Genomic DNA, 19735 nt, shown 5'->3' with positions numbered 1-19735 from the left:
TCACTTACCCCTGTTTACCTCAGTTTCCTCATCTGTAAAATTATTTGCAGAAGGAAATGGCAAACCATTCCAGTATCTTTGCCAAGAAAACCCCAAACGGGGTCACAAAGGGTCAGACATGACTGAAAACAACTGAACAGCAGCAACAAGAGAGCTCAGTTTGTCAAATTCTATGAAAAAATCCCTTACACATCCCCAGATGCCGACAGGGCTACCGCACAGTTGCCCCTGCTACATGCAGATCAGCTTAGCCTAGCCCAGCATGGGAGACTTGATCCAGTCTGCCCCAGTGAAAATGACAGTTGTTGGTGCCATTGATGAATTCTGACCCTTTGAAAACATGTCCAGCCGAAGTTTTACATAACTCCTCATGGGTTGTGTTCGTCACTTAGTATTTATGAGAGTTTATAGCTGACATACTCTGATGGCTGTAATTTGTCCCCTGCAATATCGTAGAATCCTGGGGTCGGCATTTGGACAGTGTGGCACAGTGTGAAGAATGAAGTGCTCAGAAACAGGAGAGACCAGGATTCAAATCCTGCTTTGATCAGTTCTCAAGTTTTTAGCTGTGTGATTCGAGCAGACTGCTTAAACCTCTCAGACCCTCTTTCCTTATCTGTAAAATGGGTATAATGAAATCTGTAGTGTCTATGGAACAGAGTTTTTATGAGGATCAAATAACATAATGTCTAGAAAGTGCTTTTAAAGCTTAAAGGACTATATAACTCACAGGATCAGAAGATTTTAAATGGAAAGCACCTCAGAGACTATCCAGTCCAACCCAAATATCAATTATGGCTGTTACTATGGTGACGTTGTTACATGGTGGAGAAAGCATTGGCTTAGGAGTCAGACATGGGTTTGAATCCCAGATCTGCCACTAATTTTACCTGTGTGACTTTGGGAAAGTCACTTAACCTCTCTGGGTCTCATATTGCCCCAGCATGAAATGAGGTAGAATGAACTAGATGACCTCGGAGGTCCCTTCCCATGCCCTATGAACAAACAAGACAGATACAGGGTAAGTTGGAGGTAATCAGCAGAGGAAAGGTGCTACAACTCAGAAGATACAAGTGAAGGTTCAGACTTGGGAAGACTTGGCACGTGTCTAGGGGATAGTGAAACAGAGTTTAGAGAAGGGTCCCATATCTGTGAGCTGGGACAAGGTACTGGAGGGCCTTGACTACAAGGTAGAGGAATTATTCAGTAAGCACTAGAGAACTGCTAAGTTTGGAGCAGGGGAGCAAGACAGTCAGATCTGTGTATAAGGAGGATTGATCTGGCACTGTCAGTGCCATGAAAGATGGATTAGAGGAAAGAAAAGAACTTTTAGCCTGGCTCCTGCTATGGGAGGAGGAAGGAGCAGGAGGCCAGGAAGATGACAGTCAAGAAGACTAGAAAAGGAGAGAGAGATTGTGAAGCAGGATCGATAGGATTTAGCAAATTGATTGGGTTTTGGAGGTGAAGAAAAGAGGCTAGGAATTAGTCATTAGTTTATTCAATTAACCCATTGCCAAATAGCAGAGAGCGATGCATCATCAATGATGCTAGGTTTTGATGGCTGGGAAAGACATTTTGAAGGAAAGAAATTGTGAGAAGTCCCAGATGATGGGTTGTTGGGTAGAGATATCCTGGATTTGTGCATGGGCACAAATGGTGATGTTCTGAAATGAACAAATAAACTTCTTCGCGCTTACAACCTTTTTATAGTCCATGGAAGGTGGCTAATTCTGAACTTCGGGTCATGGCTGCATTGGTAAAAACATTTATATATGAGAATCATTGTCAGCCCAGATTTCATTCAAGACAAAGTCATCAGTTTTTAAAATGAGTGAGAATTTTAAAAAGACTAAGAATTTTTAAAATGATGAAGACTAAGAATCTTAAATTCTGTAGTAAATGGGTTTTTTTTCACGTAGCAATTTTCTCTCCAGAGACATGGTTTAGTTTTCTAAGTACAATGTCCTTTAGAAACTCTATTTTATAATGGAGGGGAAGATGTGGGAGGTGTGGGGAAGTACTTGAACTTTACTTTCATTGGAATTGGCTCAATACACACTCAGTTGGGTATAGAAATCTGTCTTACCCTGCCAGAAAGTAGGAAGGGAAGGGGATAAGAGAATGGGAGGGAGGGGTTGTTAGAAAGGAGGGTGGATTGGGGGACTCAACACTTTTGAGGATGAACAGGATGAAAGGAGAGAGAGAGTAGGATAAACTGGGGGGAAAAGCAGGATGGAGGGAAATACACAGTAATCATAACTGAAAAAATGTCTAAAGCAAGTTTCTCACTTCTCAAATATATAGAAAACTAATTCAAATTTATAAGAACATAAGTCATCCATCAATTGATAATGGTTAAAGGATATGAGGCAGTTTTCAAAGAAATTAAAGCTATCTATAGTCATATGAAGAAATACTCTAAATCACTATTAATTAGAGAAATGCAAATTAAAACCACTCTGAGGTACCACCCCACACTTGTCAGATTGGCTAATATGACAGAAAAGGAAAATGATAAATGTTAAAGAGGATATAGGAAAATTGAGACACTAATGCATGGTGGAATTGTGAACTGATTCAACCATTCTGGAGAGCAATTTGAAACTATCAAACTATGCATACCCTTTGGCCCAGCAATACCATTATTGGGTATATATCCCAAAGACATTAAAAAAAAAAAAGGAAAAAGACACATATGTACAAAGACATTTAGAGCAGTTCTTTTGTGGTGGCAAAGAATTGGAAATCAAGGGGATACTCACTGATTCAGTAATGTCTGGACAAGTTGTGGTATATAAGTGTAATGGAATACTATTGTGCTATAAAAACTGATGAACAGGATGATTTCAGATAAACCTGGAGTGATGCATACATGAACTGATGCAAAGTGAAATGAGCAGAACCAGAACATTGTACACAATAACAACAATGTTGTACAGTGGTCAACTGTGAACGATTTAGCTATTCTCAATAATACAGTGATCCAAGACAGTCCAAAGGACTTATGATGAAAAAGGCTATCCTTCAAAGAAAGAACTGATGGAGTCTGAATACAGATCGAAGAATACTTTCTTTTTACTTTCTTTATTTTTCTTGGTTTATTTTTTTTGTTTGTATTTTCTTTCACATCATGACTAATATGGAAATGTGCTTTGCATGACTGCACGTGCACAACCTATATCAAATTGCTTGCCTTCTCAAGGAGGTAGGAGGGGAAGGAAAGAGGGAAAAGAATCTGGAACTTAAAACTTTAAAAAATGAATCTTACATTTGTTTTTACATGAATTGGGAAAATTGAATATTAAATAGAAGAAAAGAAAATCTCAAGTTTGATTTCTAATTTAATTATAGGGCCCTAAATACATTGTAATTTAGTGAAATTATTTGAGTGTCCCAAAGGGAAAGAAAACATATTGTTCTGGGGATTTGTGACTGGCTTTCGGCAAGTGTAGGATTTTGAGTAAGAAATAAAACTGCCATATCAATTTTAAAATGAAGAAGAGAACAGCCACCATTTCACCATAATGCCATGGGAAAATGAGTGAGAGAGACATGACAGAGATTATTAACTCCCCCCGACACACACCAATAATGTACCATTAATGGAAGGGAGTCGAGAGTAAAATTGGCAAAAACACAAATGTCTCAGTGGGTGTTGAGATGAGTAAAAGCCTCTGAAAGCTTGATAAGAGTATTTGTGAAGGTATAAAAGTTCTGTGCAAAAAGGACTTTGTTTAAAATATTTCTTAATCATCTCTTACCAACCTTTAGAGGCTCGGAACAGCTCATTCATGACATTTGGGAGAAAGCCTCCATCTCTCTACTTCCTTGGCCCCTGTTTCCAGCTGCCTTCCAGATATTCCTACCTGAGTGTCCTCTCACCTGCATTTCTCTACTCCTCTATTTCTGGAGACGGTGTCACCTTTCTCCATCACCCAGATTCAAAACTTGAGTCATCTTCAACTCTTCTCACTCCCTCATCTCCCATATCAAATCAGTTACTGAACCCAGCTTTTTTCTCCCGGGCCTGAATCTCTCATATCCACCTCTTCCTTTTTGTTCACATTGTCACCACCATATTTCAGGCCCGCATTACCTGGACTATCATAATAGCCTCTCCTAGCTCCTGACCTCCTATCAGTCCTTCACATCATTGGCAAAGTAATCTTTCTAATGCCCACATCCTGTCCTCTCATTCCCCTGCTCAGAAACCTTCATGTACCAAACACACAGTGAAGCCTCAAGAATTTGGCTGTACCCTACATTTCCATAGTATTCCTATGGAATTCCATAGTATTCCTTTTCTTGTTGTGTTTATTTCAGGTAAATGGGCTACTCACTCTTCCCTGATCTAGCCCTGCCTTCCCTAACCTTCCTCCCTCTGCACACACCATCCCCCTAAACCTGGAACTGCTTCCCTTCACACCTCAGCCTTTGGAAAGATTTCTCCTTCAAAGCTCATCGAAGATTCCCCTTCCTCTGTGAAACCTTGTCTGATTACCACAGCCCCTTCAGCTAGTGGTGGTTTCTCCTTTACCGAATCTCTCCTGTACAGTTAATAATTTTTAAACTCATAATTGTATACACATACAAACATGTGCATATATATATACTTATATAATTTATGTGTATGCGTATATATGTACGTGTATGTGTGTGTGTGTGTGTGTATAAAAATACATATCTGTGTATATACAGATATAGGGGCAACTAGGTGGCACAGTGGCTATGGCGCTAGGCCTGGAATCAGGAAGCCCTTAGTTCAAATCTGGCTTCAGACACTTAGTAGCTGTGAGACCACAAATCACTTTTTGCCTCAGCTTACTCATCTGCAAAATGAGCTGCAGAAGGAAATGGCAAATCACTCCAGTATCTTTGCCAAGAAAAACCCAATGGGGTCACAGAGTCAGACACAACTAAAATGACTGAACAAAATTACTGTGATTATTATTGGTCATAATAATAAGTGTGTGAGGCAGAATCACAGTGTAAATCTTCCTGACTACAAGTCCAGCACTTTATCCTCCAGGCCACCCAGCTACCTCCTAGCAACTGTAATGTTGCCATGACATTATCCCTTTTGTTGGGGAACTTGGAATTTAGAAAAGAGACGAAGGAATCATACAGGATAATGAGGTTATGAGAAAAAGATCCTCTTCTTACTGTGAGTGGAAATCACCCATCACCATCATCATCATTGTTGCAGCCAGCTTTCTGGAACTGCTGTGAGGAAAGCAGCCTGTGAATTTTAAAGCCCTTGGTCCATGTGAGTTATTCTCATCACCGGGATTCTTCCCGGCAGGTCCTCACCATGCCTGGTCCCTATGCAATTGCCCCTCACCCTCAAGCTTTTGAGGGCAGGGCCTGTGACACCAGCGTGTGCTGAATAATAAATGCTTTCGGGATGAAATGGGGCATCTTGAGCATTCCAGGTCACCCTCATGTAATACCAGACTTCCCCGGCTCCTCACTTTGGCTTTGTCGAATGTTGTTCTTTAGTCATGGAGGAAGGGGGCTCTGTGAATTCCAAGTATGTTGTTATTTCAAAATTAGCCAGAAGACAGCTCTGTAGCGAGGATGCAATATGCAGAATGTCTGCGCTTCAGAAGCTGGGCCATTTTAAAAAAATGATTGTTTTCATCTGAAATTGTTTGTTGAAATGTGATCTTGTTTTGATTCCTCCATTACTCAGAATAACTGACAGAGTTTCATTAAAATGCTCTCCAAAGTGTCACCTTTGGCCCCAGCCCCAGACAATTAGAATCTCCTGGGAAATGCTGAGTCAGGGAAAGCCGGGACCACTTGGGAGTGATGGTCTGTCAGTCTGGGTCCAGCTGGTGGCCTTGGCCTGTTGGCTGTTGGCAGCACCATCACCCAGATGTAATTGAATATCACGTTGGTCCTTTTCAGTTTGCTTTATCCGAAACTAGCTTTGCAACAAGCATTGTGCACAGTAAATAGCCAGTCTTTTCAAGGTTTCTGCCTGTATGTAATTGGATAGCATGTTATTTTACTTCTTCACCTCTGTAGTGTGTTTGAAAAGAGCATTTCTTAAGATTTTGTTTGAATATTTGCCTCCATCAGGCTGATAGGAAGAAAGCTCAAGTCCTTAAAAGCAACATTGAACAGGCCTCCAGTTTGAAGCTGGGGCCAGGGATGGGGGAGATGTCTGTGTTTTCCTTATCAGAGACTTGCAGAATGGAAAACATTCTGAAATCAGATCTCTCAGCCCTCACTGTTATCCTAAGAATGTCAGAAAGCTAGAGAACAGCTCAAGTGTGTTGCAAAACCAGCTGTTTATTATTTGTAATGTTGTTTGGGGGCAGCTAGGTAGCAAAGTGGAAAGAGCACCAGCCTTGGAGGCAGGAAACCCTAAGTTAAAATACAACCTCAGGCACTTTACTGGGCAAGTCACTTAACCCTGATTGCTGTAATTAAAAAAAAAAGTTATTCAGAAAAGTTCAAATCCTGAGTTGGCTCTTACTATAGAAAGTAGCGTGGCTCATTTTACAGATGAGAAAACAAGCCTTAAAGTGTTTGTAAGTGTCTGAAGCAGGATTTGATAGTGGATAGAATGCTGGACTTGAAATTAGGAGGATTCGGGTTCAAATCCTGCCTCAGACACTTACTGACTCTGAGGCCTGTTTTCTTATCTCTAAAATGGAGATAATAATAGCACCTATCTCACAGGGTGGGTGTAGATGTGCCCCATTGACCCTTATGAGGATCAGATGAGGTAGTTGTATCTAAATTGATTGGAAAGCCTTAAAGGGCTGTATGTAAATGTGCTTTGTCAGAGGACAGATGGGGAGTGATCCTACAGCAGCATGTGTCTCTGAGAGACAGCAAGGGAACTGTATGTCAGAGGTGGGCAGAGCCCGTGGGCTGATGCATGGGGGCAACCAGTGCTTCATCGGCCTCGGATGGGGTGCCAGCCTGAGCTGCTCCTGCCCCCTTCCTTCGGTCAGGGGCCTGTGCAGGAAGGACCTGCATGAGGCCCAGATTGATTTCAGTCTAATCTAGCATATGAAAATGCCCAATAATAATTCATATTGTTTAACTCAGATTGCCCCCATTCCCACAAGATTTTAATCTGCCTCCCAACTTTCTGTGACCAAAAAGGATTAATTACTCACACATAGGTTAGAGCATATTTTACTGAATAAAATCAGTGAAAAGTACAGCATTAGAAATAGGGAGGGGGAAGTGGGGGGTACTCCTAAAGAAATCTGACATAAAAACTAGAGTGAAAATTAAATTTGCTGTGGTGACTCTAAGATTCCCAATCAATGAGGCACGCCCCCCAGTAAGCTCTGACATCTCCGCTTCCCTCACCAGCCTTCTGACTGGTTGTTTCCCAGGTACACCCAAAGAGGAGAGGATTTACCCCTCAGATAGTTTGCTCTCACGGGCAGTCTCCATCTTGGGTTACCATATTTGCCTCCTGCCATCTCACTAAAACTGCCCCTCACTTCCTTCATGGACTGTCCAGTGTTCTTCCAGCCAGGGGGTGGAAGAATCCCTGCTAGATACCCAACAGGCTAGTTACTGGGGAGTCCAAGGTCAGGCATTGTCTTCCCCTAGGGGCCAGTATACCAGTAGCCCTCACCTCCCTTGCCTCATGTGTCTGATGATGCCTTAAACACCTGCCCTTAGGTTAAATGCCCTCAGCAGCTTGTCTCCCTCTTTCCTTTCCCCTGGCACCTGGAGAGAGCAAGAAAATGAAGGGGACAATACCAGACACCTTCAGCTTGCTTCTGAAGGGCTGCTGCTACCACATGTTATATTTGGAAAAGGACAAAGAGATCTTTCAGGTGGTGATTTTTCCCCTCATCCTTCCAGGACTGGAATTATTTTGTTTTAAATAGGATTTTTACCATACCTACTTCAAAAAAGTTTTTGGGGTGAGGGGTGAGATCTAAAAGATAGAAAATGGTCAGAAAAAACTATTGAAGGGTTGACCTCCCAACATCTTGGCATTAACCTTGGCAGTCTCCAAGGCTTCTTTTGATTTTCTCCACTGCAGTCTGCTAAGTCACAAGGCTGCACATAGTTTGGGCTGTAACTCTATCTGAGCGTCTTTCCTTTCCAACACCTCCACATCCAGAGGACACAGGCAGCTCCAATCTGGGACAGGCCCGGCACAACCTCATTTTTTACCTTTAAAGTGGTTACGGTGAAATCCTCAGTACTAACCCCTCCTCTCGGTGTTTCACATTCCATCTTACTGCTTTCAAAGCCTTCTTTGACAGCTGTTCTTGAAATTACTAGTGTGGAGTCCAGGTGCATGCCTGATATCCTCCGTCCCACGGGGCCAAGTTCAGGAAATTCTATCCAGCTTAGCCATTCCACCCACCCAGTTGTCCTGCTATCCCACACAGCACATTTGCAAATTTGCCTTTTCTTTTTCTCTCTGAACTCTTTCAGGCACCTGAGGTGGAAAGAGCTCTGCAGTCAGAAGGCCTGAGTTCTAAGGTTCTCAAATGGCTTTGAACATAACCTTCAGTCGCATGGGACTTCATACTTAACTTTCTCCCATTTTAGTGTTGAATTTGAAGAGTATTGGGAGCAGTCTTTGGAAACCTCATAATGAATTTCTGGGGATAAATGACATTGATTACCAAATTTGGCCAGGAAGGGAAAAGTGTTCATAAGAAGGCACTGTGATAGGATCCCAAATATTTGGAGAATTCATTGAATACTCAGGAGTATTTAGGTGCAGTATAGTGTGAGGTAGTGAAAATAAGTGAGCATAATTTCTGTCTGACCTTATACTTGACATCATAGAACAACATGGTAGTGTTGGGAATGGAGCTAAGCAGGATTGATAAAATGGCGACTTGCAATTAAGTTGGGTTTCCAGATACAACTGCTGAGGCCAGAAGGATTGAAGCCTTCAGTTCTCACTACTCCCTAACAGAGCTTTCTGCTGCTATCCCCTGCCCCCCCCATATCATAATCTTTGTCTTTGTTCATGCTACTCTTCTTCCCAGATTGCTTCCTCTTCCCTCCCTCTCTCTCCTCAGTCTCACTCATAATTCCATTCCTTTGCCTTTCTATAGGATCCAATTCAGGCCTTGCCAGCTGTCCCCTGATTCTTTTAACCTCCATTAATTAACAAATACATTTACTGCCTTTATGAATTCAGTTACCACTTTATTGTGCTGTTGTGTTAGGCGTGTTGAAGGCCTTCCTATGTGCGCAAAGCCATTCTTCTGCTACTTCCATATTCCCCAGAGTGCCTCTCACCATGTTGGACACAGCATAGGCACTCAGTAGGTACTTTGATGCTCTCAGACATGTGCTATTTTGTACCACAACCTTATAATTTTTCAAGAAGTACTTCTGGATCTCCTTACAGGACATGTTCTTGTCAGTATGGGTAGAACTCATAGCCCCAAAGACCCCTTCCAATTCTGATCCTCTCCAACACTTTTTAATTGGGCACTGCTTATTCTATTTGCCCCCACCCCAGGGAAGAACTGAGACCACTGGACAGAATTTACAGGAAGACAGATTTCTGCCCCAATTCAAGGAAGAATTTCCCAACAATTAGAGCTGTCCAAAAATAGAATGGACTGCTTTGGTAGATAATGAGTGCCTTGATCACTTGGGGGATGAGTTCAAGTAAAGGTTGGATGACCATTCATCAGGCATGCTATAGAGCAGTGGTGTCAAATTAAAAAAGAAACAGATCCCTGCCAGGTACGTATTGACTTTGAAAACCACAAAACAACATTATTTATGTTGTATTTTTATTTACTTTGTTAAACACTTCTCAATTACCTTTTAATCTGGTTTGGCAGCAGCAGCAGGTTTGACACCTCTGGTGTAGAGAAAAGATTCAGGTAAAGAAAGAACTCAGTAATTTCTGAAGTCTTTCTGAACATTATCATTTTGACTCTCTGCTCTGCTACTCACTAGCTGTAAAACTTGGGACACAAACACTTAATTTCTCTAGTTCTTCAGTGTCCTCACTAATAAAATGCAATTTTAAGATTAGTTGAGTCGTAAGGGTCCCCCCATCTGTAACATCCCATGATTTTAAATAAATGGGTTCTTACCAGCTTCATTTCTGATCTCTCATTTTCTCTTCCTGACAGGTAGGATAGAGAGAGAAAAGGAGGAGAGCCAGTCTGTGACAGAGACCGAGAAAGATAACCAGATACATACATGCATGCATACAGACATGCACGCATACATACATACATACATACATACATATGTACATGCACCCATAACGGCAAGCATTTACTAAGCAGTTACTGTTTGCCAGGCACTATACTAAATCATGGGGATACAAAGACAAGCACACAAGATGGTCCCTACCCTCAAGAATTCTAATGAGGGAAGACAATGCCTGAAAAGGAAGCAGTAAGGGAAGGGTCTCCATGTGGTGGCATAGTTTGGAGCTGATGGCCACCAAGGTCAGTGGAGGCTTGGCTGCTACAGCACCGCATGAAAGATTGTCTATTGGAGGTGTATCAAATATGGCCTCTCGTCACAGTTTCAGTATGTTTTTCTTTCTGTCACTAAATTGTCCATGTCTGGGATTTGCTTAGGCCACATTAATGACCTGAAAGTCAATCCAATATCTGCTGTAGTTTTAGAAAGGAACCAGATGGTGGCAGCAGCTTTTGAAAGCCTTGTTAGAAGACCCTCTGCAACCTTCTTGACAACATCCTGCCTTCCAAATGGTGGGTGTTGCTTGTCCCCTAGGTCATCAGACAGACTTGCTTCTATCCTAGCATGGGCATCCTGCAGAGAAGAGAGGCTTATTCCTAAAATCACAGAATCTGAATTTTAGAGCTTTGAAGAGACCCTAAAGGTCACCTAATCCTCCCTCTCCCTCCCCCCCTTGTTTTACAAATGAGGAAACTGGGATACAAAAAATGTCCTTCACATTAGGCAAGTGAAATTACAGCATCTTCCCAATGTCCTAGCTCGTCATCTGGGGGGCAGTGACTGACCTGAGCGCTTAAAGCAGGGACAAGGAATTGTGCCTCTTATTTAGACAATGGAAGCAAACCCTCAGGACCAGCTACTGGCTGAGCTGTTATCTGGTGCGGTCATTCCATTTACTGGGGGCCTCATCACTTAATTAAATGTTTATTTTCACCCACTATGAATCACATCTTGAGGGCCAATCTGAGAAGTTGATTCTTGAAGGGCACAAGAATAAACCTTTGGTAAACCTTCACTTACCAAAATCCACAATGGCTGGTCCCCCTTCCCTGAATTCAGGATAATGCTTGAGTGTTCTGCTCTTTAAATGGCCTCTTATCTCCAGGCCGTCTCTGGAGAGAGGTAGAAATACAGATGTATTCCTCCTGGTGGCTCACAGAGAACCCCATTGTGCCACTGACATTCAGAAGCTCTCAGGATGATGCTTTCACCAAGTTTTGGTTTTGGTTTTATTTGGAAAAAAGAGTCAGGGAGAGGGACCAGCAAGTCAGAATCACCAGTGCACACCATAGTAGAAAGAATAATGGATTGGAAGTGGGGAAACCTGAGCTCATACATAGTCTTATTCTGCCACTAGCTCATTTTATGACCTTGGACAAGCCACATCCCTTTGTGGGCCTATCGTCCCATCTCTGAAATGGCAGATTATACCAGATGTTCTCTTCCAGAGCATCTGAGACTCAGCAAGTAGAACAATTCTAAAAGAACTATATGAACAGAAATGAGACAGAGAGATGTGGCAATTAAGAGTATGTAGATCAATGTGAAATGACAAAGAAAGGCAGAGAGCAGATTTATTAATGTTGAATTAACACTGACCAGGAAAGAAGATGCCCTGACTAACACAAGTGTTCCAGTCCACTTGCTAGACATATCCTTATAATGGAAAAGTGTCCTTCATTAGGGGCCCACAGTATGATGAAAATATCCCTGTAGAATATCTAGTTACCTTTACTCTCATTCTTTCTTCACAAAGGAATTTTATCATCTTGATTGGGTTTCCCTACATGAAAAGGAATATGCTGACCTGCTGACAATGTTCTGGTCCACTTGGCAGTTACAGCTCTCATTCAAAATTTATATTCCAACTCTCCTGTGAACATAGTTAGCAGGACTTATTCATAAGGCAGATTCACGAGGCCTGATCCATAAGTTGAAAAAATCACATTCCTTGGCCTGCAAGGCTGAGAGCTAAAATTTAGCAGTATAGCAATCTCTGAATTCCCTAAAGCACAGACATGAATATTGGACATGATATCTTTCACCTTGTTCTAAAGCATTCTGAGTGCTCACTCATCCGAGCCTATATCCCTAAAGGGGATTAGCAGTGGCTGATAGCAGTACTATATAGATGGAAACATTGGAAATACAAAGTTTTTAACATTTCCAAGGCCTGCAAGGCTGCACCAAAACAAGTGTCTGGTGATTCCAAGACAAAGGTTACTGCTCTCAAATATTGAATCTTCAGGAGTTTCTACTGAGGGTACAGCTCGGAGCTATTTCTCCCAAATGCCCATGAGTGTTTAACATCATTCTGCTAGAGCACAGTGGGAAGCTCAGTGGAAATGGGCACAACCCCTCTTGCTATGATTTTTCGGATCTCTGTCCCATTACCTTCCATAGCCCCAGAAATAGCATCTGGATGGAAGGGTGCAGGGGAGGTAAGAAGGGAATGAGGGGGAAACCTAGAAAAAGTAGAAAGAAGGCCTTACTGACCCCTGGTTTTATAGTTCATATTACTATTGGTTCTTTCTGATGAAACTCATCCAATATTTACTAGAGAGGATTTCATTGCTGATTGATTCATAGCTTGAAACTGACTCTTTTTCCCTCAGGGTTTGCTAGTTCTCAGTTAAGCAATTTGTGTGTGCAATTGCTGTCTATGATATGCAGTGATGGTGATATGTAGGTTACTGTAAAGGTGTTCATAATAAGCCTTTGAGATGTGGAGGCTCTACAGAAGACTTCTCATCCACCAGAGCAAGATTAGAAAAGAAAAAATAGCTAGTGCAGAGCTCACATGTAAGCAAGTAGAGGCAGGAGAGAGATGCAGTCCTTGTTTGTTTGTTTTTTTCTTTCATTAAGAAGATTGAAAACATTTAGTTTCACTTGTGGCTTAATACGCTAGTGATAGATTTAAGCCCTTCTAAACTAAATAGATTTTCAAATTTGGTATGATCAGGATCATTGTTTAAAATTTATTTTAAATTGTCCTTGGTTATAGCTAGTATATTGCTCTTCTATGCCTGTTAACTGGAAAATTTCACTTCATATATGTAACAAAAGAGGGGTCTTTTTCAGCTCATTTACTGGTTAATTTTAAACTTGATTTTAAGCAATTAGGTTTCCCTGTTGGGAGATACCTTTGAAGGAAATTGCTGAAGTATCAGGTATTATTGACAAACCATGGCATATGCCCCACCCTCTTACTTCTGTCAACCAACATAAGAGACTTAAGTCCAGGTTTCAGGCTAGGAAGGTCCCCCCAAATTGTAGTTTTCTTAATCAGAATTTGAATGTTGGTAAAAGCTTTGTGGCCAAGGTTTTGAACCCCCCACCTACAATAAAGGTGATATCCTAAGAACTGAAACGGGATAGTACTGAAGAAGGGGGAGAGAAAGGAATATATACTGTGGGTGTGGGATTGAGCCATCCCAAGCCCATTTGTAAGATCTCTATGAACTATCCCTGAGAGCCTGCAACCTTGCAGCTACACAGTTTGGACATATGGCAGCCCTGGCCTTGGAGAAAAGTGAGATAATTCAAGCTTTGCTGGTGTGGCTTTCCAAGCCAACAAATTACAAACAGTCCACTTTTTTGTTAGCCCTTTGAAGGAGAGTTATAATCTAGATGATTAGGGAGCATCCAGGTATCAGAACCCACTTGCTGTATCTATTCTACCTATAAGCAATATGATTCTATCTCTAAAGAACTAATTGAATCATCCTGTCTATAAGGAAATTCTGTCTATAGGGAATACTTCTATCTATAAGGAAAAATTTGCAGTCAGCTACTTACTTTTTGATGCCAATAAAAGGGAATATTTTTGGAGCTTCTTCCTCTGGCTACAAAGGACCCTAGGATGAATCCCATGTAGGGACTTTAAAAGATATCTAATCCATTCCCCCTCATTTTACAGATAAACAAATGGAGGTCTAGCGACTTTATGAGACTTATCCATAATCAAAAAGTTTCAACTAGTACTTTTTTAATTATTCAGTGTCACGTGGTTAATAAATATCAGAGCTAGGATTGGAACAGAAGTCTTTTAACTCCAAATTGAGCACTATTCCCACTGGTCCAGGACTTTGACCAGTTGCAGAGCTATGTCAGTACAATGTCACTTTTTCCTCTTTCAGTGACCATGCAACAGGTGGCGAAAACTGTGGCTAAAGTAGAACTCTCAGACCACGTATGTGATGTGGTGTTTGCACTCTTTGACTGTGATGGTGAGTAGGGCCCTTTGGCTCTGGTGGAAAAAAACATCTGTTTAATGATGGTGCAGCATACGTTGTTTGTAAGGTAACCTTGCAGACAGCTTTTAAACTCAGGTGGCCCCAGACCACTTCTGCCTTCCTCCTCCCCTCATCCCAAAGTTAGAGCCGTCAGGAGTAATGGTCTCAAGAAATCCCAACCCCATGGCTGGGCTTTTCAGTCTCAAATTTGATTTGCCTGCAGTCTTTTAGGCCACATATTTTTACTCTAAGCACCTTACAACCCAAAACAGAAATAGGAAAGTCAACTTGCTTCTTATTAAAATTAGGAGCTCACAAGAGTTTTGGAATTTCTACAGGAGAGGCTAAATACTAGTTTGTTCAGTCTTGCAGTAGAATGATTCACAAGATGCCTCATCTCCTGGGACTCCGTTGAGTTTCTGCACTTTCACTGGAGGACCCCATGCTTGGAATTCTACCCTCCTCAATAGCCATCCATCTCCTGGCCTCCCTGGCTTCAAGTTCCAGCTAAAATCCCCCACAAAAAACCTTTCCTGGTCTTCCTTGATGGTAGTGCCTTCCCTCTGAGATTATCTACAGTTTATCCATTATATATCTCATTTACATGTTACCTCTCTCCTTGAGAGGAGAGACTGTATTCTTCCTGTATTTGTATACCCAGCATTTAGCACAGTGCCCAGCACTAATAGATGCTTAATAACTGACTATAATGTCCTGTTTTCCCCTTCCACTGAATGATCCTGTCATATCTATGGACATGAGACTCTCCACTTCCCGGCTCCACTGTGGCATTATCATTATATGGTAACAGTTTGGTTTCAGCATGAACGTGCCTCTCTAGTTATTGTTTGAGTCAGTTAGGATTCAAACCACAGTCCTTCCTCCAGAGATCATGGCCAGTGGAACTCTCAATTTTTCCTGTGTTCTTACTGCCTTGGTTGAGTTTACATTGAGAGCTAAGAAGAGTTGAAGTCATGGTATCTGCTTCTAAGCCAAGAGTTTACTTTTAGAGAGGAAATGGGGACAGTGTGACCATCTCTCTACTTCTTGGCATGGTAGCACCGTATTTGATAACATGGAAGACATGCTAAGTTTTCAGCAGTATCTCTAGACTAAGACATTGTTGGACGACACGACCTATTTATCAGCAGAACCGCATCTTTTACTGTTAGAGCAACATTCAATTTTCAGCCAATATAATTCTGGTAATAGAATGATAACCATAAATCTGAGTTCTTGGGTGGAAGGGAAAAACTTGATCAAATGAAGTTTTTCAAAATTCAATTGGAGATGCATAATGAAGCCATCCTCAGAAGTGACTGACAGCCCCAGGAACTCATGACCTGTGTGCTGTACAGGTTTTCAATGCAGGAGATCTGCAGAAAGAGTTCTTACTCAAAGTGAACTCAAGATCTTGGACAATCCAGTTCATGAGGGAAGTCATCCTTTGGGATTGTGAATGCTATTTCTCTTTGAATCTGAAACTCCAAGAATAAATTCAGGACCTCGAAGTCTTACTTTGACCCAGAAAAACAAATCAAATTTCCAACAGGTGTCAGGGCTTCCCTACACAGATTCTGGACTTAGTGTAGCCCTGAACCAGGGTGGGATTGATTCTAGCAGAATAACACCATGAACCAAGGATACTATCTTGACCTTGAAGTGTGAACCCCAAACCTATGGGCCACAGCAAAAATACTACTGCTATTGAAGGAAGGGTCCAGAACTTTTTGCCCAAGAAATCCAGCCCTCACCTAGAGGATCCTTGTGGTATCAGTATCCCTCTCATGAAAGATAAACTGTCACCATGTCCACAAATAAAGGAGTAGCCACTACTCTCTGGGCTTGGTGCCTGCTAGAGTGCCTGACTGCTCGCTCTCCTCTGAGTCATGGTACTCCCCAGGCAGAGGCCATCAGAAGCAAGTCCTGTGCCTATGCCCAGAGAAGGCCTAGAGGGCTTGCGATGCAGCCTGATCCCTGAAGACCTTTTGGAAGCCAGCTTTGTCCCAGACTGTTACACCCCAAACTGGTCACTTAACCTCTGACCTTCAGCTTGCACACATGTCCCACAAGAGGGTTAGGCCCCTTTCAGCCCCAAAATTCTAGGACTTTGAAGTATAAAGTCAAAGATTACCCCTTTAAGGACCTAAGAGATTATCTAGTTTAACCACTCTTACTTGACAGATTAGGAAAATGAAACTCCGTGTTAAATAGGTTGGGGAGAACCGACACTCAAGAGGTTTGATTTTGGTTTCGAGTGTCAGTTATGGTTAGAAACATTAAGGGTGATATCATTTGGTATTTCTAGGTAACCCTGTGACTGTTCTACACAAACCCCACCCCCACCCCACTATGGACATTGAGATTTCCTGCTCCCGGAACCTCCAGTAACACCCTCTGTTTCTCTTCCTCTAGGCAATGGGGAGCTGAGCAACAAGGAGTTTGTCTCCATCATGAAGCAGCGGCTCATGAGAGGCCTGGAGAAGCCCAAGGACATGGGCTTCACCCGCCTCATGAGGGCCATGTGGAAGTGTGCTCAAGAGACTGCCTGGGACTTTTCCCATCCCAAATAGTGACCTGAAGCGCCTGGAGGGTGCAGGCTACCCTAGCAGCTTGTGTGCCCTCTGGCATGACTGACTGGGGGTGGAGAAAGCCAGCCCAGCACCCCTGGAAGTACTGCTTGTTCCCTTCAGAGGGCTGACCCCCGCCAACCCTGCCAGTCACCTTTTGGCCCTTTTCCCAGGACTTAATCAACACAAGGAGTTCTCTTTCTGCCTCCTTCATTATCTGCCTCCCTAGAAAACCCTCCATTGTCTATGTTGCTGGCTCTTCCTCTGTCATGTAATCAGGATTTTGATGGATATGGGCTATGGAGAGCCTATGAGCAGACCTAGAGTTTTGAGGGCAGCAGTGAGACTGAGGAAGCTCCCCCAGAGGGAACATTCAGTACTCCATTTCTTTCCTGCACTGCTTTTACCTTCATGATATTTTTTAAAGGAAGTTATTTGCTTTTCCCCTCACTCATTTTTTAAGACAACTCCATATTGGGGGATACTGTGGATAGCAGTGCAAGTATCTGTGACCAGTGGTAATGAAGGAAACTTGGTCACAGTTGAAGGGTTTGACCAGAAGAAGAATTTGTTTTATGCTCCAGGCTGATTCTCTCTCTCTCTTTCTTGCCCTGAGGAAGTAATATTCACCAAGAGGAAAAACCCAGCACCACTGAGCTCCTGATCTGTAACCAAGAAGGAATGAAGAGTATTGGGTCTACCTCCCAAGCTTCTCTGGAAGAGTCAGTAATGACGCTCGACTTAATGAGCAAAATTCATTGTCTGTCTCTTCTTCTGCTGCACCACTTCTGATTATTTTCCCATGGGGAGCTATGGAATGCTGCTTCTCCACAGCAGAGGCCTAGATCAGGATTCCCATCTGTCCTCAGTCTTAAACACTTCTAAAATATCAGTTTAATTATACCAGTTTGCAATGAATTCTACAAGAGTTCCTGTTGCCTTCTTTCTCCCCACCCATGCTTCACCAGGTTTGAGTCCCCTGCTGTTAACAGGAAGTGACTGAGTGACAGAAATGTCAGTGTGCTGGGGGGGGGGGGTCCCACAATGTGTGGAGGGTGCTTAGTCTGGGAGCCCAGACCTAGATTCCAGGTACAGCCTCCCCACCAGCTACATGACTGAGGCCCAGGGTTCTTAACCCCTTGGGGATCTTTAGATAGATTTCAGGAGGGTCAGTGAACTTGGATGGAAAAAAATGACATCTTTATTTTCACTACCCTCTAACTAAAATGAATCATTTCCTTCAGTTACTTAGAAAGATGATTCTGAGAAGGGTTCCAGGGCTTCACCAAACTGCCCAAGGGATCCGTGAAAACCTCTGCTTCAGACAAATCATTTCACCTCTAGGCCTCACTTTCCTCATTTGTAAAATGAGGGGATTGGACTAGATTTGCTCTAAAGTTCTATGATTCTATCATGGATTGGGATTCCTTCAGCTTCCATAGGACCTCAGCTAATTCGACCCATGTGGCCATGTATGATGGTCTGTGTAGATAGGCCTTGTATGTACAATCCAAAAGTATGATGTATAAGGCAAGCATTACAATGCAAAGCTCACAGAGTGAGCATCTGTGGGCAGTGAGCTCTTGTTATCAAAAAGACAATACAGTCCTGCGAGGATATTGGTGGATCGACAAGGAAAGTCTCTGCTAACACCAGCATTTCCCTTGAAAGAGTTTGAAAATCTCAGTTCTGACAGCCTATCCTGGGTCACATTAGATCATTTTCTCACCTTTCTTTTTTTCTGAGGTCACCATACTTTCTAATCCTGCCCACTCTTGCTTCCTCCATACTGAGAAATTGTAACTTCATCTATTTGAACAACTCAGGTAAAGACTGCCCCTCCCATCCAGTCCTGTGTGGGATATGAGGTAAGCAGGAGTGTCACCTAAGTTTCCATAGTTCCTCTTGTCCCCAATCTCTCCTCCCTGCCTCTTTACCTCCAGTGTGGCAGAACAGGATTCTTGGAGCAAATCAGAGATGTAGAGACAAAAGATGAATGAGAAAACTTGCTGAGCTGGGTTGGGTCCTCTGAACCTGAAAGCCCAGGAGTCAAAAGAGGATGCCAAGCTCCAGAGGCCAATACCAAGGAGCGTGTTACATGCCCCACGCTCTCAGACCTTACTGATACACTGATCAATTAGGAAACCAGAGAAGGGCTCCTCATTCAGCAAACCTAAGTCCTGGGCTTCTGTTCTGTCATCTTTCTGATGCAACCCTGGTGCCCCTAATCTGTGCCCTCCCTTGGCCCCCTTAACCCTGGGAGTAGAGAAAATTATGGCAGTAAGGCAAAAGATTTCAATCCTCGGTTTACCTGATGAGGGGAAAGAATTAGGTGTTAGACCAAAGATGAAAAGGTAAGAACCAACCTTCTGTTCCCTCGCTAGGAGGCTAAGGGCCACGTGTGGCCACCACTCCTTACGTTCTACTTCCTAGCACTCATGCCTTGGAGAAAGTGCAGAAATCAAATGAGAAAGGGTATGAGGACCAGTTTAAAAGGCTTCACCTCTTCAGTCTGGAAGGATGAAGGCTGCAGCCAGATCTCACGATCGTGGATATAGAAGGGACGTCAGGGGTCATCTAGTCCAAGCCCTTCATTGTACATAGAGCTAAGGAAATGGAGGCCCAAGGAGATTGCAGTTATGACTGGCCCCTATCAATAGAGTAAAAACAGTATCACCAAAGTTTCTCTGCAGATTTAGTACTGTACCAAATGGTTATTGTTTGGTTGTTTCAGTCCTGTCCAAC

The 19735-nt window shown here is 42.7% G+C and overlaps 1 protein-coding gene across 1 annotated transcript in view; it reads left to right on the top strand.

Moving 5' to 3' along the window:
* Positions 1-17908, top strand: part of MICU1 (mitochondrial calcium uptake 1) — a 230077-nt gene extending 212169 nt beyond the window's left edge. Inside the window, 2 exon segments of the mRNA XM_078150834.1 lie at positions 14325-14414; positions 16836-17908. Coding sequence (XP_078006960.1) covers positions 14325-14414; positions 16836-16993 — 248 coding nt within the window. The 3' untranslated portion in view covers positions 16994-17908.
* The last annotated feature ends 1827 nt before the right edge of the window (positions 17909-19735 follow it).

This window comes from Phascolarctos cinereus, unplaced genomic scaffold (assembly GCF_003287225.1).
Source record: "Phascolarctos cinereus isolate Bilbo 61053 unplaced genomic scaffold, phaCin_HiC Scaffold_3;HRSCAF=262, whole genome shotgun sequence".
NCBI classification, from domain to species: domain Eukaryota; kingdom Metazoa; phylum Chordata; class Mammalia; order Diprotodontia; family Phascolarctidae; genus Phascolarctos; species Phascolarctos cinereus.
Note: the sequence above shows the minus strand (reverse complement) of the source record. Positions and strands in the feature narration are given on the sequence as shown.